The sequence below is a fragment of the Typha angustifolia genome, chromosome 4 (assembly GCF_048772165.1).
Source record: "Typha angustifolia cultivar Huaian chromosome 4, ASM4877216v1, whole genome shotgun sequence".
NCBI lineage: Eukaryota > Viridiplantae > Streptophyta > Magnoliopsida > Poales > Typhaceae > Typha > Typha angustifolia.
In genome coordinates, this window is record NC_133242.1 from 9,494,131 (window position 1) to 9,512,425 (window position 18,295).

The following is an 18,295-nucleotide window of genomic DNA, read 5'->3' on the forward strand; positions in this document are numbered from 1 at the left end:
ATATTCGTAGTCACATCAAGTGTAATTAATGACACTACTAACCTGGTTTATAACTAAATGAGATATTTTACTAAATCCGATTTAAGTTACTTTATTCCTGTTTAATAAATGAGCATATTTAATTAGGTTTAGGAGTTATACCACATAAATTATTAGATAACCAATTAATAATAGCCAAATAATTTAATAAGAATTATTAATTTCTCTCTCCTAATCTAACGGTTGAAATTAAATGATACCAAATAAAATTAATCAAAATTATTGATCACTTTTCTAAATTATAAGGATAAATTAGTCATATTTTATTTCTCTCTTAGATAAATTGGTAGAATTAACACTCCTATTATTAGGAAAATGATTATAAAAATAAGTAATAAAAAATACTTAATTTTTAATTTTTTTTATCAATTAATCTAGTCACATATGTCAAATGTCTTATATACCCTTTAATTAATCAAAGGATGAAAATTATTTTCATTAACTAATTGGTTAGTAAAGAATCATTGCTCTTAATAATATACATTATGCCTTTAATAATTAACATAATGCATGTAGATATATGCTAGTCTATATGTCTATTTACTGATTATAATAGAAACAATATTAAAATTTTGACTAGTTTTAGTAGTCCTGTGGACAAAATATGTAACAATAGGCCGAGTATATCTACATTCTATCTTCTTACCTAAGTTAGCTAACTAGTCGATTGACTTATTAAGTTCTCAGTAGACATGATTAAAGCTAATACAAGCATAGTAAGAGCTTAAAAAGTTACAATTTTCAATGACATACAATATTGTCCAAGGAGTTAGGGTGGATACTATTGAGGATGTTAACAAGTGAGAGATGTCTTTTGACTAATATAAAACAATGCTTCTCTAAGGGTTTCGCCTCCGTGACTAATTGCGGAGTAAAGAATAAACCATGCTTCTCTAGGTTTGTTGGAACCCTAAAAGGAGCCATTAGTATTTAACCTGAGGAACTCCGACCGAGAGAGGGGGGTCTCAACAAGTGAGGTAAGGGATTGTGGGGGTGATGACGGTGATGGTGTTAGGAGTAATAGTTATGTATTATGACTGTGGCAGGCTCTCTAATACCTTTAGAACAAATATTATTCCTATTACTTCCAGATGTGCCAAAGATTGACTGAGATTATGGATTAACATAGAAGGATGCTATTGAGAGTGGATAGGAACATCAGGTGGGCGCAATGGGCCACAAGGAATTGATAGCAGCCCAGATGGCTGGAGAAAAATTGAAGGCAAATAAGAGATGATCAATCACCCACAGACCTGGTAGGTCCTAAGCTCCATCTCAGCTAAGGACCATATGTTTATAGATAGACAAAAAATGCATCCATCTTTCTTTTATATCTTCCATCTTCTTTGTTATAGCTTCTATAACAACTTCTCTAAATACCAAACTTTACGCTAATCTTCGTGAGAGCGGAAGAGAAAAAGGTAGTTTTATTCATCAAATTAGGTAGTTAAAATATAATTTTCTGATGGAGGAGACTTAGTAATATAATTAGATAATTCAAGAGATATAGTAATATAAAGTGATAGTTAAAAGTTTAAATATAATTATCTTCTTTTCTTTTCTTCTTTTTCTTGGTGGCAAAATAGCATAAAGAAAAATTGCATATTTACTAATTGAATTTTTATAAAGCTACGTCCAAAGTTTATTGATGTCAACATGTCTTCGACCTATTACCATAATCAAGAATAACCTTAAAAGAAACTAGTCCACAATGTGAATCTTGTTTATTAAACACATTCATTTCCTTTCATTGAATCAATCAAATGAATTCAAGTACTTACAAGTTATTTACAAGTATGTCTTCTTTTTTTCCTATGATATGAAAAAATTATATATGCAAAATTCGCTCTACACGATCGTCCACTCATTCTCATCCAAGGTAGTTACGGCAGAAGAGGATGATCCATCCAGTTTTGGATTCTTCTTTGAAAAAATGGATACCTTCTTATCAAGTAGATGAGAAAATAAATGCATATGCTTCTCATCTGATTTCTTCTCATCCTTTGGGGCTCTTTTCCAAAATGGTTGTTTGTCTTTGCCGATGAAGTTCAGGTTGATTCTCTTGAAACGGCCTTTTGTTTCTACCGATGTTTCATCTGGCTGTTCCGTGATCATGATTGCGTCTTCTGGATGGACTATTATTGCCTCTATTGTTTCATACACCTAAAGGAGCATTCCATGCTGCAAGATATCAGTACTGGCATAGAATCATTAGAAGTTAATGCTAAAATATAAAATACCTTGCAAATATCATCCAACTTTTCCTTCGACAAGCCACCTTGGTATATTGAAATGATATATTCTTTGCACTCATGGAATAACTTGGACAAGTTGCTATCGGCAGGAACCATTCTCTCTCCTACTAGAAAGCCAACAGAAAGCTGATATTTTCCAACAAGCACCACGATATCACATATCAGTGCAACTTCAACAAGATTAACTTGAATATGATGGAAGAGAATTACCATTAGAAGTCAAAATGGATAAGTAAAAAGACAATACCCAAAATGACTGCATTTTTCCCATATAACACTCCACTCAGAGAACTGCCTCTCCCAAAAAAGGAAAATAACACTCCACTCAGATAATCATCCATGACTTTGGGGATCCATTAACTAGGACATTAGATAATAAATCACTAGTTGAACACTTGAACTTACCAACTTCCTATGGTAATCCAATTCTATGTTTACAACATATCTGTATAATAAGACACATGGATGACCATGCCAACCGGCACGGGGCATGCCGGTCGGCACTTGCCGTGCCGGTGGCGTACCGGCACATGGCACGATGGGTGCCGCACGGCACCCCCTCTAATAGCTCCGCCGCTCGCCATCGACCTCGTTGTCGAGCTACCCGTTGCCGATCGCCATCGCTACTCGCTGTCATCGTCGGGTGCCCTAGCCTGAGGGAGGAGAGACCAAGAGATATCTCTCTCTCAATTTCTCTCTCACTCTCTCGGTCTCTACTCTCCCTCAGGCTAGGGCACCCGACGATGACAGCGACGGCGACCAGAGAGTGGCAAGCGGCGACGGCGATCGGTGAGCGGCGAAGGTGAGTATCTCTTTTTTTTTCTCTCCTCTTACGGCACGGCCGGCAAGTGCTGCGGCACGTGCCGTACCGTGCCGGTGGTCGGCACGATCCGTGCCTGTGGCACAACCATCATTGATAAGACACATTGATCACTCAGCATTTAGCATTGCTAATATATAAGATAAGATAGTTGTCATGTCCCTCACTAATTTTATCCTATCTCCAATTAATGATCTCAAAGAGAACTTATGCAAACTGAATTTGACAATGGTGATCATTAATGATTGTCAAGATTCAAAGATGAGTGCATTACAATTTAAGAAGAACAAGTTGTAGCTTGAGATATGAAATAGGATTTCAAATGTAGAAGTGTACTCGCAGTACAAGTCTATAAGATAGGGAAATTTATAATAACACCCTACATTTGTGTATATCATCATTTAGACCCTGCCTTTCGCCGAGAGTTAAACCTACCCTAACATCCGCTAAATATATATCACACAAAAAAAAAAAAAATTCATTTCTTACAAACAATTTGAAATTAAATTCCAAAAATACTCTCCTATCCTTATGGGCCAGTTTTGTTGTTTAGGTGTGGGTGCGGCACACGTTAATAAATTAAGTGTGTTTTGATCATTTGACAAGTATGGTTACCTTAAACCATGCTCATGGTAATTCTGATTTAGGCAGACCTCAAGAGGGTGTCTTTTACTATGTTTTAATGGAGAGAACATGAGAGGAAGGAAGAGAAAAGAAAAGAAGAGAAAGGAAGAGAGAAAATAATTTTCTCTTCTCTTGTTTGGATATACGAGAGAAAAGAAGAGTTCCTTTCTCTCCGCTTTTGGAGGAAAAATAGAAGGGCCTGTTATAAACCCCCCTTTTCTTTCCATTGATCTCCTTTCCTCTATTCTCTCATAAAAAATCTATCCAAATAAGAGAACATCTCTCTCCCCTTTCTCTTCTCATATCTCCTATTCTCTCAATCCAAAAGGTCAGGGTTGGATTATGGAGCACTAAAAAGTATGGCGTAAAACTGTAATAAACACAAAAGACCATTTATAAGCCTCTCTAAAAGAGATAATAGGAAATTTATTAAGTTACATTACTATGTTCACTTAGAAATGAGTCCAACAATCTGCTTCAATAATGTAGGACGGATATAAGGAAGAAACAATCAACAAAGAAAGACCAAAGATAAGTTATGAATTTCAGCAGAAGAACAGAATGAGACGAAAGAGGGAGAAAGAAGAGAACAAGTGAAAAAGTTTTAGATCTAAAACCTGATTTATTGAACAAATCCACATGAACTGCAAAAGCTACCCAAAAGCTGACTTTACAAATCAACATAGCTGATGACACCAAGTTAGACAAAACAATGAATACAGTACCCTGCTGTCTTCTGAACAGGTCAAGCTACCATGTGAAAAGCTAGTTAGTTGGAGCTAAAAGCTCTCTTGAATTGTAAAGAGAGCATTTCTGAAGCTCTTCTCAGAGACCAAAATGGATGGAAAAGGTATAAGAAGACCCAAAAGACCATTTGAAACATTCAGGTGACAATTTTCCTTTTTTCTTTCTAAAGAAGCAGCTATGTCCCAAATAATGGTTTCCTGGGCTTAATTTTCAGTCGTACTAATAAAGTAATAAATCATTAATTTGTTCAACTTAAATTAGTCCTCTCAGAGGGAATGCAACAAAATTTCAGTGTCCTTTAATAGTTTTATCATTTTATAATCTCTTGTCCTTTTCAGCAGCCGAATACGGACTCTATAGCAGGGGAAGCTTTCCACAATCAAAGCAAAGAATTGGCTTCCACCACCAACAGAAGGGTTTAAAAGTTAGCTATTACCATCTTGAGGCATATGCAACGAAGGTTGACAGGAGGTGCTCATTACAACTTACAAGAAAAAAAATAAAAGTACTAGCAGAAATTCAAAAGGCATGCAAGTAAATGATCTCGACAAATTGGACTTTGGTAGTTAGTTCCTCCTTTGTTACTTCTGTTACTGCTAAAATTACACAAACAGAAAGAAAATGATAACAAGCTGAATTCAAGGAAAAGCACTTGAATTGGTGAAAGAATTTACGTAAGTAAAGATAGAGAACAGACCATTGTATTTAATAGCTGCTCAAACAGCTTTGATGGTTGGATGTCCTCCAAGGTTGTAAAGATGCTTTCGCTGCAACATCAAATAAGTGAAATGACGTCTTATAACATTTCAAAGAAGAATTCCTCAGCTAATTAGATGTCTGCTTACACTGATAAATCCTCATCAAAAAGTGGAGTTTGTTCAACAGCAGGCAATGCTTTGGCAGTTTCCCATAATTCACGCCACAAGTTACCTAGTAACCAAAATAACTTTTATAAGGAAGATGCTATTGTTGCCCCTTTGCATAGCAATACTATATTCTGTTGATAAGCTACAGACCTATCATCATCTCAACCATTTCATAGTGGTATTGATATAGAACAACTAGAGTAGAATACTCTAGGCAAACCAGCAAACTAGTATGACTTGATGCCAACCTAACATCACTCTCCAAAAAATGTGTGCAAAATATTTTGAATGATGAAAGAAAGAGTTAGATTTGTTATATCATCTCTCAAGATAGATGTTTGAGAGCTATATAATTTATGGATTTTGAGTTGTGCTTCTGGCTCATGCAACAAAGGATCAACCTCCATTATTTGAACTACACTGATCAAAGTCTAGCAGAAATGAGAAAGATATTAGTCTTAAAGTATATATTAGAGGAAAATGCTGAAAAGAAGTTAGTAACAGAAAATCAAACATCCAAGCAATGCTATCATCCTTGATGCACAATAAAGATGATGATGCCTTTCTTGAGATTTCATATCTAAACTGTCACAGTGTAAATTCAAAAATCTTCCAGCAAAGTTTTGTTTTCATGGAAGAACAACTTCAAACTCTTAGGACGCAAGTTTCAATAAAAAACATGGCAGCAACAGACATTAAAAAAGTTCTTAAACTTATAAAACCATTTCAAGAACCTAAATCCATCCTATGTTCTTTCCTGGAATAAACAGAGGTCAATCAGCTAAGTAGATTTGAGGGCACTAAAATAGTCAATCTGGATGCCATTAGAATGGAAAAGTTCTGCATAAATATTAAAAAGTACTTATGGAAGAAGTTTGAATTGTATATGGACTCTGAGGGTGCCACTTAGTGACAGTAAAGCTTGCCCCTTGCATTCACTAAGTCATAGGTTCAATCTTGGAAACAGCCTCTTCAGAAATAATGGTAAGGCTGTGTATATCCTCGCTTCTAAGACCCAACACTTGCGGGAGCTGGGGCGCCTTTTTTATGAGAACTATTGAGGCAGTTTTGGTCATGTTTTTGGTCATGTGTGTGTGTGTGTGTGTGTGTGTGTGTGTGTGTGTGAGAGAGAGAGAGAGAGAGAGAGAGAGAGAGAGAAGACTAGACGAGTAGTTTATTGCTTAGAAAATCTAGAAAAACAGAAATAGTAATTATCACTTGATAATGAAGTTAATTGCAGGAAGTCCATAAGATCAAATAGAAAAGTACATTTTTGTAACCTTGATAAGATATATAGATAAGATAATTGCACATTTATGAAAGAGGACAATCTGAATATTAACAAATTATAAAATCATTTTCGAGTGAACATGCTTCCTCACCCTTTTTCCGCATTCTCTCACTTAGTCGACCATGTTTAGATGAGCCATCTCCATCAAAAGAATTGTCAGCTAGACCATCTTCAGTCCAGTCTGGTGGGGAGTGCCATCTAACAAAATCTTCAAGGACACATCCAGGATTTGCAGCCTGACGGATAAATACATGTTCACTAAAATGCATAACTCAACAATCCATACAAATTAAGACATTCAAAAAGAGATGGACATCTATGTTATTATTGGTGTAGATTCGACCTTGCCTTGAAAGCTTGCATGTCAGATAGAAGTTGAGAGCACCCAGCACCAACACTGAGAATTAGAAATATGAAGAACCATCAAAACTAATTGCTCTAGTTCCAAGAAGAGTAAATTTAGCACAATGAATGTTGAACCCAACTATCATTTTATTATTTGACAACCCTGCTATGTTACAATTATATTTCATGAACAACTCTTAACTTGCCTTATCTTATCAATGAAGCTCATAGTTTTATTAATCTAGAAATGTGCAAGTTCCTCTTCAATAATAATCCGTTAGATGAATAAATATGCTTTCGAAGTAAACATGTTCCACACGTAATACTAGTCTAATGCTATGAAGCTCATAGATTCCAACATAATTCTTAGGTCAAAATCCAACCAGTGCAAGTAAATAAGAGCAAGAGGTACATATTTTGATTATTCTCATGTTTTACAAACTTTTTCGTAATCTAATTCTATTATGAAACATGCAGATCAATGTGGCTTTCTCAAACAAGCAGCTAAGAAGCCAATTGTGACAAGTGGGACTTCATATGTAGAGTCAAGCATGTGCTGTGAATTATGAATGCTGTCAATATCATTGTCTTTCATTTCAGCTGTGGAAGTATAAATTTAATCAATCAATTGAAAAGACATCTTGAAAGGTGCTAGAAACAATAAAGTCTACACACTCACTAACTACATTAATTATATAGAAATTATATTGCATATTCAATAGACTAGCTGGTTATGCAATAGTGAGTCAGAAGCCCAGATACCTGGAATGCAGAAAAGAACATAACACTAGACCGACAATGTCATTAAGTATATGAGATATCCATTCAAAATAACCCACATGTTTGCTCTCATAAGTCAACTACCCGTATATACAATACACAACCATGTGTATAAGCATACAGATAAGTGTCAATTAAAGAGTATGTAATTTATTGAATAAGGGCACTCTCACCAGTATTTCATAATTCATGCTATAAGTATGTCTACAGGACAACCAGACATGATAAGAGGAAAAGATAAGAGCAGCAATTCTATATTCAAGGGATTTGAGTTCAAATTTGAGAATGTGGAAAAAATATATATAATTGGCTAAAATATCAGAAAGTTAAAAGTCCAAGAGATAGAGGATGAAATATTAAGTATTGACACCCCAGAGGGTTATTATTCATTAACTAACCAGGGCAGATTGTTCACTGGCTAGTACATGATGAGAAAATTATGCAATATCATTCTGTCCACTTCTCCAATATTTTACTTCTTCAAAAGTAAATAACTACACTCAATGAAGATCCTTACTAATACAAAAAATTCAGCATCTGTAAGACAAGTGGAAACTCATATCCTTAGGTCCCTTGACTCTATAAACTAAGAGCGACTGTGTCCACTAGAGGAGTTCAACCTTTTATTGGACTACCTATGTATAAAATTCTTGCTCGAAGAGTTTAACGAAGGGTGTAAAGTGTAAACCAGCCGAGCTTGATGAAGCCTAGATTTAGTCAACCATGGCTTGAAATTAATTTCGAGCCTAAGATTGATGTTCAATCTTGGGTTGTTTAGTTTCAATATGAGCTCAAATTTGAGCCTAGTTGACCTCAAACTTTAACAAGTAGCTTGAGCCAATAATTCAGATGAATTCTTATTATTTCAAAAGGCAGTTGCAGAGACTGCCTATGCAGCTTCATAGGCGAGAGCGGAGTCTCAACCGTCTCACATATGCATAATGCGGTCCTCATATATGGTCTGAGTCTGACCCCATATAGGCCGCATATGAACCACATACATATATGCGACAGTCGGCATATGCAGCCACATATGGACCACATCTGTATATGCGGCACTCCACACATGCGGCCACATATGGACCACATACATATCTGCGGCTACACATTGATTGCCAACCAAATATATATGTGCCCTCATATGCATACAAAAGCGATATGTTGTAATATTGAGTAGTCATTAAGGCTTCATAATAATGTTTTATTGATTAATTTTGTTGGTACAACTTTACCATATTTGAAAATATTTATTGATTAGCATCATTCGTGGATAGGATATTATGAAGATTATTCTTCGTAACTTTACTATTTATTAACTTTACTATTTATTAGTAAAATATTCAATACACTAGCCAGAATAATTATATATAAGTTATTTCTAATATTTTTCTAGACCACATGCACCTGCATATTGTATATGCACTATGCAGTCACATGATAGCACACACACTGCCGGCAGTTTTCACAACATTAGAATTCAATATGTTACAAGCTTGTCCTGGGTTTAATCGAGTAAATTCAAGCTTGACTTTAACTCATTTAAGTCAGGGCTAAGTTTATCGAGCTTGTATTTGAACCCAATTTGTTTTAGATTAAGCTTTGCTGACATAACTAATTCCGTTTTATGGTGTCTTACATCTTTTCATCCATGCATATTTATTACATTTTATGTATTTTGAGCCTTACTCCAAGCTTGATCAACCCAAACTTTGCTCAAGCTTTGAGTGGAATTACTTTTGAACTTAAAAACTATGATCAAGCTCAGCTCATTTACGTTCAATCCTAAATTGAGCCAAGCTCAAGCTCAGTTCAAACAGCTTGGTTATTTTGAGAGCCCTAGGTTAACCACCTCATCAAGTGCATCCTGTCTTTACTGGAAGTCACTATTTTCATCGAAAAAATGGATTTTCTTCTGCTTACTTTACTGGGTACACTCTTGCCTTTCCAAACCCACTGTTTCAACTATATAAGTTAGAGCATAAAAATAAGTGATAAAAAGAAGAAAAACATATAAACCAGTTCAACATTCTTAAGGAGGAATCTGTAATCAATTGCCTCAGATTGTAAAATTAAAAATGCCATAAAAATTTACCAGTTATTTTGTCCTTTTCACTTTTTCAGTATTAGTGACAAACTTAAGCATGTGTTAATTTAAGCATTCAGTTAAAATAATCCTAATGGTGAACCTACAGTCAACTTGCAAGAACTTGGGAGAACCATATCTGGGGTAAATATAACAGAATAAACATACTTCCTGTTACATGAGAAAGCTTCAACATGCATAAATCGTAGTTCTAGAGAAAATATCAAAGAGCACTTCAATCAGTTAATGTAACATTGCAGATATACACCATACAGACCTTCCAGTCCTCAGCACAAATTCTTCTGTTTCTTTGATAAGTTCTTCTGTCAGGACTGGGCCTTCCTGCATATAAATAATGGCTAATTGCTCAGAACACCAATTAGTATTATGAAACCACACCCTCCAAGACCCAAGGAATATTTGGCAAAAGAAGGTAATATGCATACCTGCAAAACTGGGGAGTATATGGGCTCACCAGTTTCTAACATTGTCAAGTTTTGAGATGGACAATCAGCACCAAGTCGAAGAACATAATCTCCAACACTATTTTTAGCGTAGAACTTGTTGTGCAACGAACATTTCTGTGGAGAATCACCTGAATGTGAACTGTCAAGACTTTTTTGTTTCAGGACGGAGTCGAGTTCCTCCTTAGCGATAGCTCTTCGCTTTTTCCTAGCAATGCAGCAATTTATTACTTGCAATTGCTGATGCAGGAGACAGGAATTCAAGTCAGGATCTGCATCCAGTGGCATTCGAGGTATCGGTCGTCCTTTACACCATAGTTTTCTTAACTGTAGGTATAAAGAAGTCATTCAGTGACTGCATGAAAAGTGTGAAAGAAATACCAAACTCCATGTTCTGTGTTTAAAAGTTGGTTACTAGTGATTATCATGGGTCCTATCACTAATCTTGCAAGGGTAAACATGACAGTCTATTTTATCTAAATGACCTTGAGCTAAGGACCACATTTCTGTTAGGTTGGTGGTTGTATTTAGGAAGTGAAAATTCAAAGTTTTACTAGATTGGAGAGTCTAATAAATTTGTAGAAATCTTCACATCGTAAATATTTGACAGATCCGCCTAAAATTGAGATTTTAGTCGACACTAAAATCATTAGCTTGGTTCTTCTAGATGACTCGCCATTTCCCTCTTTTTATCCTATCAACCATACATTGACAGAAAATGAGAACAGCTAAGGGTGTGGACGCCACATGTTAAAGGAAGAGAGAAAAATTATGGACTCTTTTGATGTCTGTGTGAAGTCTATCTTGGCTCTTACCTTTTCCAATAGGCTCATTGGAAGTCATTCTACTATAAACTAATTTACCCAGATAAAGGTGCTTCCTCACTTGCTAATTACCTTAAATTCTATTATCAGGCAGGCTTTTAATCTTGATCAATTATAATAGTTTTTGGTACAATTTCTTGCATGCAACAGTTTCAAAGAATAAAAATCCTTTCTGCTATTATGCATCTTCTTTCCCCTCAGTTGTCACGACTATTTTTATTTATCTGTTTTCTAAAATACTATATCAGATGTTCTTTTGTATTGATAACACTACAATGTATAAGCTTAGAGGCTATTAAGTCTGTTCATGTATAAAATACTTTATCAGGTCTGTTCGTGTCTATGTTGAAATTGACCTATCCAAACCCTTGAAGAAAGGAACCCACCTGGAGAACGAGAAGAATTATTTTCAAAAGGTTGTGTATGAATAAATCCCCATGGTTTGCTATAAGTGTGGAATGGATGGACATCACCTTATTGAAGTAAAGCTCGGCCTCAAGTGGTTACTTCTCAATCCCCCTAGGTCATGGTTGTTGTGGAGGCCTTGTCATTGCCTGGCTCTGCCCCCCAATTGGAAGTTCAAGCCACTCCTACAGTGGGATCTACCGGCATTGTTGAGCCGGTTGTTAGTTCAAGCTGAAGAAGAGGACCCCTTTCTCTTTGGGCTTTGGCTAATAGTCCTATGGCGCTCCGACCGTAGTGGCTCTCACGGCGGAAGACGAGCAGCTGCTCTAGCTTGGCATGGCAAGCCTTGAGTCGGGCCAACACCAGGGTTGACTAGTGGTAACTCTGTGTCAGGGACTCCTATCCGGCAGCTACTCCTATCGAGGAGCAGGGCATAGACCAACCTTGACAATCAGGTAAGGAATCTTCAACCGACAGTTCAAGTGGTAGAAGCAAAGCTCAACGTGAGAAGGGACATGATGCTGATCGGTCCACCTCTAACTCGGTTAGTGTACTTGTTCATGCTAGTGGAGGTGATCCGATAGATTACAATAGTGTGGTACCCAAGGTGTCCTTTCCTAATGCATTGGAAAGTGTAAGAATTTGGTGAATCCTTCTAGGTCACATCATATTGATCAAGGTGCTCTCTTCCTCATGATGGGTCCTTTTTACCTGGCCTAAGGTAAGGGTTGGTGAGTGGTCTATCGGGCTTGAATTTGGAGCTTTCTTTGAGCAAATTTAGAAAGATTCTTATCATGTTTGGAGGTTTAAGTCATAGTTCCCAAAATCGATCGATATGAATTGGTAATCAATCTCGAGTCGGATCGGCCATAATCAACCCCAATCCTAACTAGTGACTAATTTAGGTCTGATATCAGCCAATTTAGGCTGTATCTGCCAAATCAACCAAAACTATTTTTTTAAGACTTAGGTCAAATCTAAAATGGATCTAACCTAGGAGACATTAGTAATTAATGTGTCCACTTACCTTCTTTTCAAATTTTTAATTTTTACCCTTTATCTTTCACACACTTTCCACCCATTTCTCACACTTCACCAACCCATTTTAATGGGCCCCTCTAGCTATTTCATACTCTAGTGAACTTAGGTAAGTGTTTTTTCTCTTTTCTTTTTTTTTTTCTTATTTCTCTTCTCTCTTTCTTGCACTCTTTAACTTCCCTCTTTTTACTGCTACTAAACAACATTAAAAGAAAAACAATTCTCTCTCTCTTCATTTCACTTTTGCAGCAGTAATTTATGAACATAGAAATTTGTCAAATTCAGCTTAGAATTCATCATAATTGAGTGAGTTTTTTCTTTAGTTTTTATGCTTCAATATGAGTGATTTTTATTTTCTTATTTTTATGTTCTTTTTTCTAAATATTTTAGAAATTTTCTTATATTTTTAAATAACATTTAGAATTTTACATAATTAAAAAGGTATAATCGATAATGATAGCTAATACAATAGATACTGCTGGTATGCATGGTTCGCAAGAGCGGCCGATTCAGGCCCTATCCAAACTCTCTCTCTCTCTCTCTCACTCTTTCTTTCTCTTTTTCTTTCCTTATTATATAGTCATTGATTTTCTTACAAAGAGATCTAGCTCCGGCAAACTTTGGTGACGTAAATCTAACTCCGGCAAACTCTAGTATATAATTTTTCATTTTATTTATTTATTTCTCTCAGTTTTCTTTCTTTCATTCTCAATCTCTTTCTTCTTCTCTTTTCTTCTTCTTCATTACACTATAATTTTTCTTTTTTTTTGTTTGGTTTTCTTCCACTCGTTCTCTCTCTAATCTCTTCTTCTTTTCAATTTTCACTGCACCATAGTTTTCTTTCTTTATTTTTTTACTTTTTATCATTTTTTCTAAATTTTTTAAAAAAATTCTGTACTTTTAGATAATATTTAGAATTTACATAATTAAAAAAAGTCTAATATGATCCAGGCAACCAATACGGATGATCCGGCTATTACGTATCATTTTTCCGAAAGACTGATCCAGATCCTGATCCCGATTTTTCGTATATTGTCAATATATATCATTTTTTCTAGTGGCTAATCCCAATCCAAGCATTGAGTTTCAAAACTTTTGGTTTAAGTCAAATCTAGTAGATTGAAATAATCCCTAAGAGTCTAAGACATAGGTCATAAATGGCTTATCAGATGGTACACATATATTCATGAGCCATGTCTATGTTTAGAAATTTCACCCTATATAATAAATGAGCCGTATTCATGTTAACATTACCCTAACCCAACCCAAGCCCAAACCTCACTAACCCAACCTGTTTATTACCCCAAGTAAACGACCAATGCCTCAAGAGGTAGAGGACCTGTAAAACTAAATAATGTCAAATTATCCTCTTAATTCATAGAAAATTATCAAGAACAAGAACGTTAATGCAATATGGAAAAAAATCACAGTATCACCAAGATAAAACAAGAAAAATTGACATAAGTTAAGCAGATGAAATCAAGATAGGTAAGCAAACTAACATTTCTTCTCAAGAATGTGTAAACGGTCCCATGAGCCAAAAGTGACCAAATAAAACCCTAAACAGTATATAACCTTAGATTTCCTCTAAATTCACAAGAATGCTAATCTTAAAAAATAGATATCACGAGAGGGACAGTGAAGACGGAGAGAAATGGAGCCAATTGATATACGTATCGTCAAATTGTGAAATAGAGTAGGTAGCAGATAAGGTTAGTGGTCAAATCAGTTTGTAGAGTTACTGAGTTAATTATTTTGATGTGGGTAAATAGATATTTGATATTCTAATATGAATCTGACCAAATATATAACTATATCCGTACACCGATCCAGAAATTTTCTCAAAACTCTATATGTATCTTGATTGTGGAATTCGGGGTGAATAGAGTTTTCATATCAATATCCGAGCTGATTCAAATACGGAATTAGTTCAAGTCAGATTTAATCTGACCCATTTTTACCCCTGCCTAAAACTTATTTTAAGGCCCTAAAAGGATTTAAAGATTATTTTTTCAGCATATCAAGACTATTCAATATGTCAATGACACAATAATACACCTACTCAACATGACATGCCAGCTATATGAACCTTGCCAAGCCAAGGTCGACATGTCCCATACCACTGGCATGCCAATCCATGCTTTTAGAATAATGGAAAAGTTTGTGGTTAGTATTCACATAAACAGGACAGTGAACAGTACTTTCAGTGCCTCATTACTGTCAGCATGACACAGTACCCAGAACAGTATTTCGATACAAAACCTTATTTCTCAATTTCCAAAATACCAAATAATCAGATGTGGCGAAATATTCCTTTAGAATTAATCAAAGGAACAATCAAAGCCAATATTGGTTGTCTGTATTGAAGACTTGCCTCCCAGCTTAATTCTTGTGTCCATCACGACAATATTTTCCATGCAAAGGTCAATCTTCTCATTATACACCATCACATTGGTCCCTCCTTAGAAATCAATCTTCCCTAAATCTCTTAAGCACATACTCTCTAAAGGAATCATACTCAAAAATAAACAGAATCACAAAATAATAGTAAGTCATCAGCCGAAGGGATATATGCAAGTCTATTTACTTCAAGAAAGAATACATGAAAGAATCTACTTACTTCGAGAACAATACAGCGCCAAAAGGATGCTGCCTTATGTAGAGAATTAAGGCCACCAATAGCATTGGAGATTTGATAAACAAAGCTTTCTGGTGGTGCACCATGGAAATCCTTTAACAGAGAGGACCTAGAATGTACTCCTGAGCTACATATATTTTTTCTTTGGGGAGTGTATTCCTCTGCAAATATATCCAAAAGTTTATGAGGACAGAGAAATATGCATCAACACATATTTAGGATGTAAGAGACTGAAGATCAAATAACAAAACAGTCAGGAACAAACCTGATTCAAACAGAGAGCATATGAAAGAATGGACTTCATCATCTACAGATAATTTGGAGCATAATTTCTCTTCCTTTTCACGAAGAACAAGTGATTTTACAGCAGACAAGCTCAAGCCTGTCTTTTCTTTCATTGGTGGGGAATCACCAAATTGCAGAAGATCATTCATTGAACTGAAATTTTTTCCAGTCCTACAGGTACGTGAGAAAACCTTACCAAGTTGACAAATACCACAAAGTGAAACGTTGAAAGAAAAGAGAATTTAAGGAAACATTGAATTTTGATAGCTCAAAGAAAGAAAGAAAGAACATTGCAGAAAAATCAGTGTAACTTTGTGTGAAAAAGGAATGGAAAAGTTGACAAGTGTTACAATCATAATGTTGGACAAATTACAGGTTTTATGAAGCACCATAATCATAAAAAATCCTTATCGTTCAAGTCCTACTAGAATTTGTATACCTCAAATATTAAAGCCTAATGGTTCTTCATCTACATTTACTCTAAAACAATTAATAATCACAAACAAGTTTGGAGACATTCCGTCATCATCCCTAATCTTGTTATCCCAACAACAAGAATTGTGAGATATATATATATATATATGGTTATTTATTCAGTTTATTCTCTCTCTCTCTCTCTCTCTCTCTCTCTAGGTAATTTGTTGATTTTGGACATCTTTAATCTGAAGAAAAAAAAAACCATTCTGAAATAATCAAGTGTTGATCATCTTATTGCTAACTTTATTGATCTTCATCTTGTATTTCAATTGTTAGTCTGAAATATCAAGCAATCGTCCCTTTTCTACTGAAGAAAAATATATAAAATTTTAATTCTCCTTTATTTCCCTAAAGATTAAATGACTAAGTCTTTCTGCACTTCTAAGACAGAACTCTCTAAACACTTTTCAACTCATTGTTGAGATAATTGTTTATTATATATCCATACAGGATTATTCTATGAATGTATCACTATTCACTAAAACAACTTTACATTGCTTCAGATTTTCATGTTTAGCATTCTTCTTAATGAGCTAATGAAGTTATGCTTTTATCTACTCATACCACTCATAAAGAATAAGTGACGCAAAAGTCGTGTTTTTTTGCATTTGTACCCTAAAAATTCCTTATGTGAGTGTATACCTGTCTAACTTGAGGGATATCTATTGCCTAAAAAAAATTAGATTTTAAGAGGCATTCATACAAAACCAAGTATTTTGAGGGGTGTACATAGAAACATCAACTTTACAGGGTTATAACCGTAACTAGAGGATTTCAGAAGGGTTTGCATACACAAACACAAAAATGAATTACAATGTTTTATGGATGTCCAACAGAAATCACACAATGCAGCAGTACCAAGGAGTGATTTCATTCAAATACAAGTTCCTTATGTGGAAGAGGAAGAACAAAACCAAAGTGGGAAGTAGTCAGAAAAAACATGACAGCATTTTATTTGACTCAGTTTCCTAGCAAGATCTATGCAGATTATGCTAAATATCACAAAAAAGCAAAGAATAATTCAACAGATACAAGAACTCACTCAACAGCCAAAGCCAACTGTTTAATTACAGAAGCTGAAGGAATGGTCAGTTTTCTAGATAAACTTGAGCTGCCTTCGACGGGGTCCATCTTGAGAACCTGGAAATGCAAGAGCAAATGTAATGGCAAAACAACATGCTATCCCTAAAATAAAAAGCACAGATAGAAGTCAATAGGATATGGAGTACAACCATTTATTTATGAATAATGCCCAAACATCAGACAATAAAAATTAAATGCCCAAATCATTGTCCTTGCATATCCTATCAAGCATTTGTAATTTATATATACTTTCATCAAAGATTCAGAAGAACAGTAAGACAAACTACTATACTTCTTGCAGGCATGAGTAGTCTAAAATCTAAATCAATATTCTAAGCTGTTCCACGAATTTCCCCACATGACCCTTAACCTGATCTTCTGATCAACGATCCTGTTTTAACTTGGGACTTTGCATAACCAACGGTATCAAAAAGAAATTCTTTTTAAAAAACAAAATGATCTGTCTAAATACCAGGTTTAATTAGAAAATTGTAATGCCGGTACATACAAGTATGCAACAATCAGGGAATTCGCTTCCCCATTGGCAGTGCATGAAACTACCCCACATGCAGCCTTTTAGGGTCCTAAAATAGTAAGATCGGGGTAAATTATTCTTCAACAATAGATATTGGTGTAACGCATGAAACTGCTTGTAGAATCAAGAATTAAAGACATCATTAAGACCAAAAAAGTTCTAAACTTAATAATACAAAGCGCAAACATAATCAAGATCAACATAGAACCGCGGGGGCGGATGTGGCGGTGGACGAGGGGGAGAAAAGTAGCCGTGTGCGGTGGAGCTGGCCGGTGACTGGTGGTGGCGATACATATATATATACACAGAGAGAGAGAGAGAGGCGATAGAGATCACTCACTGTAGCCGCCGCCGCCGCCGTCCGCCGGTGATCGGGAGTCGTCACGGGCGCGAGAGAGAGAAAGAGAGAGTCGAAGAGAAGAAGAAAACGATTGGGGATCGGGGATTTGGTTTTGATTGAGGGGTGGGGGTGGGGGCGTTTCTTTCATTTTATTAGTTAAATCCGACCCGCCATAATCAGACCCGATCCGCAAATGTTACCCGATAGGTGAACCGAGCACAACCATATATACATATATATATATATCTTGATTTATATTTATCCGTCATATATCTCAGTCTAATATATTTCTCTACCTTATTCTTAGTAACTGTCTGTGGTATATGTTTAATTTTTTCAATTATAATATAATATCA

General features: G+C 35.5%; 1 protein-coding gene across 5 annotated transcripts; it reads right to left on the reverse strand.

Annotated features, from left to right (window-relative positions):
• Positions 1 to 1,765: 1,765 nt before the first annotated feature.
• Positions 1,766 to 18,046, reverse strand: LOC140759300 (uncharacterized). Of its 5 annotated transcripts, none has more exons than XM_073095821.1 (12): positions 17,940 to 18,046; positions 17,024 to 17,121; positions 15,485 to 15,675; positions 15,202 to 15,380; positions 10,297 to 10,641; positions 10,128 to 10,192; positions 6,991 to 7,039; positions 6,734 to 6,878; positions 5,331 to 5,415; positions 5,183 to 5,252; positions 2,280 to 2,420; positions 1,766 to 2,202 (listed from the first exon to the last, which is right to left on the reverse strand). In XM_073095821.1, the coding sequence occupies exons 2-12, from the start codon at positions 17,110 to 17,112 to the stop codon at positions 1,888 to 1,890; spliced, it is 1,674 nt and encodes a 557-aa protein (XP_072951922.1). In that variant the 5' UTR covers positions 17,113 to 17,121; positions 17,940 to 18,046; the 3' UTR covers positions 1,766 to 1,887. The 5 variants fall into 5 exon arrangements, with proteins under 5 accessions (XP_072951922.1, XP_072951923.1, XP_072951926.1 ...); XM_073095822.1 differs by having other exon boundaries at positions 15,485 to 15,695; positions 17,940 to 17,971; XM_073095825.1 differs by having other exon boundaries at positions 2,049 to 2,202; positions 2,280 to 2,398.
• Between the last annotated feature and the right edge of the window lie 249 nt (positions 18,047 to 18,295).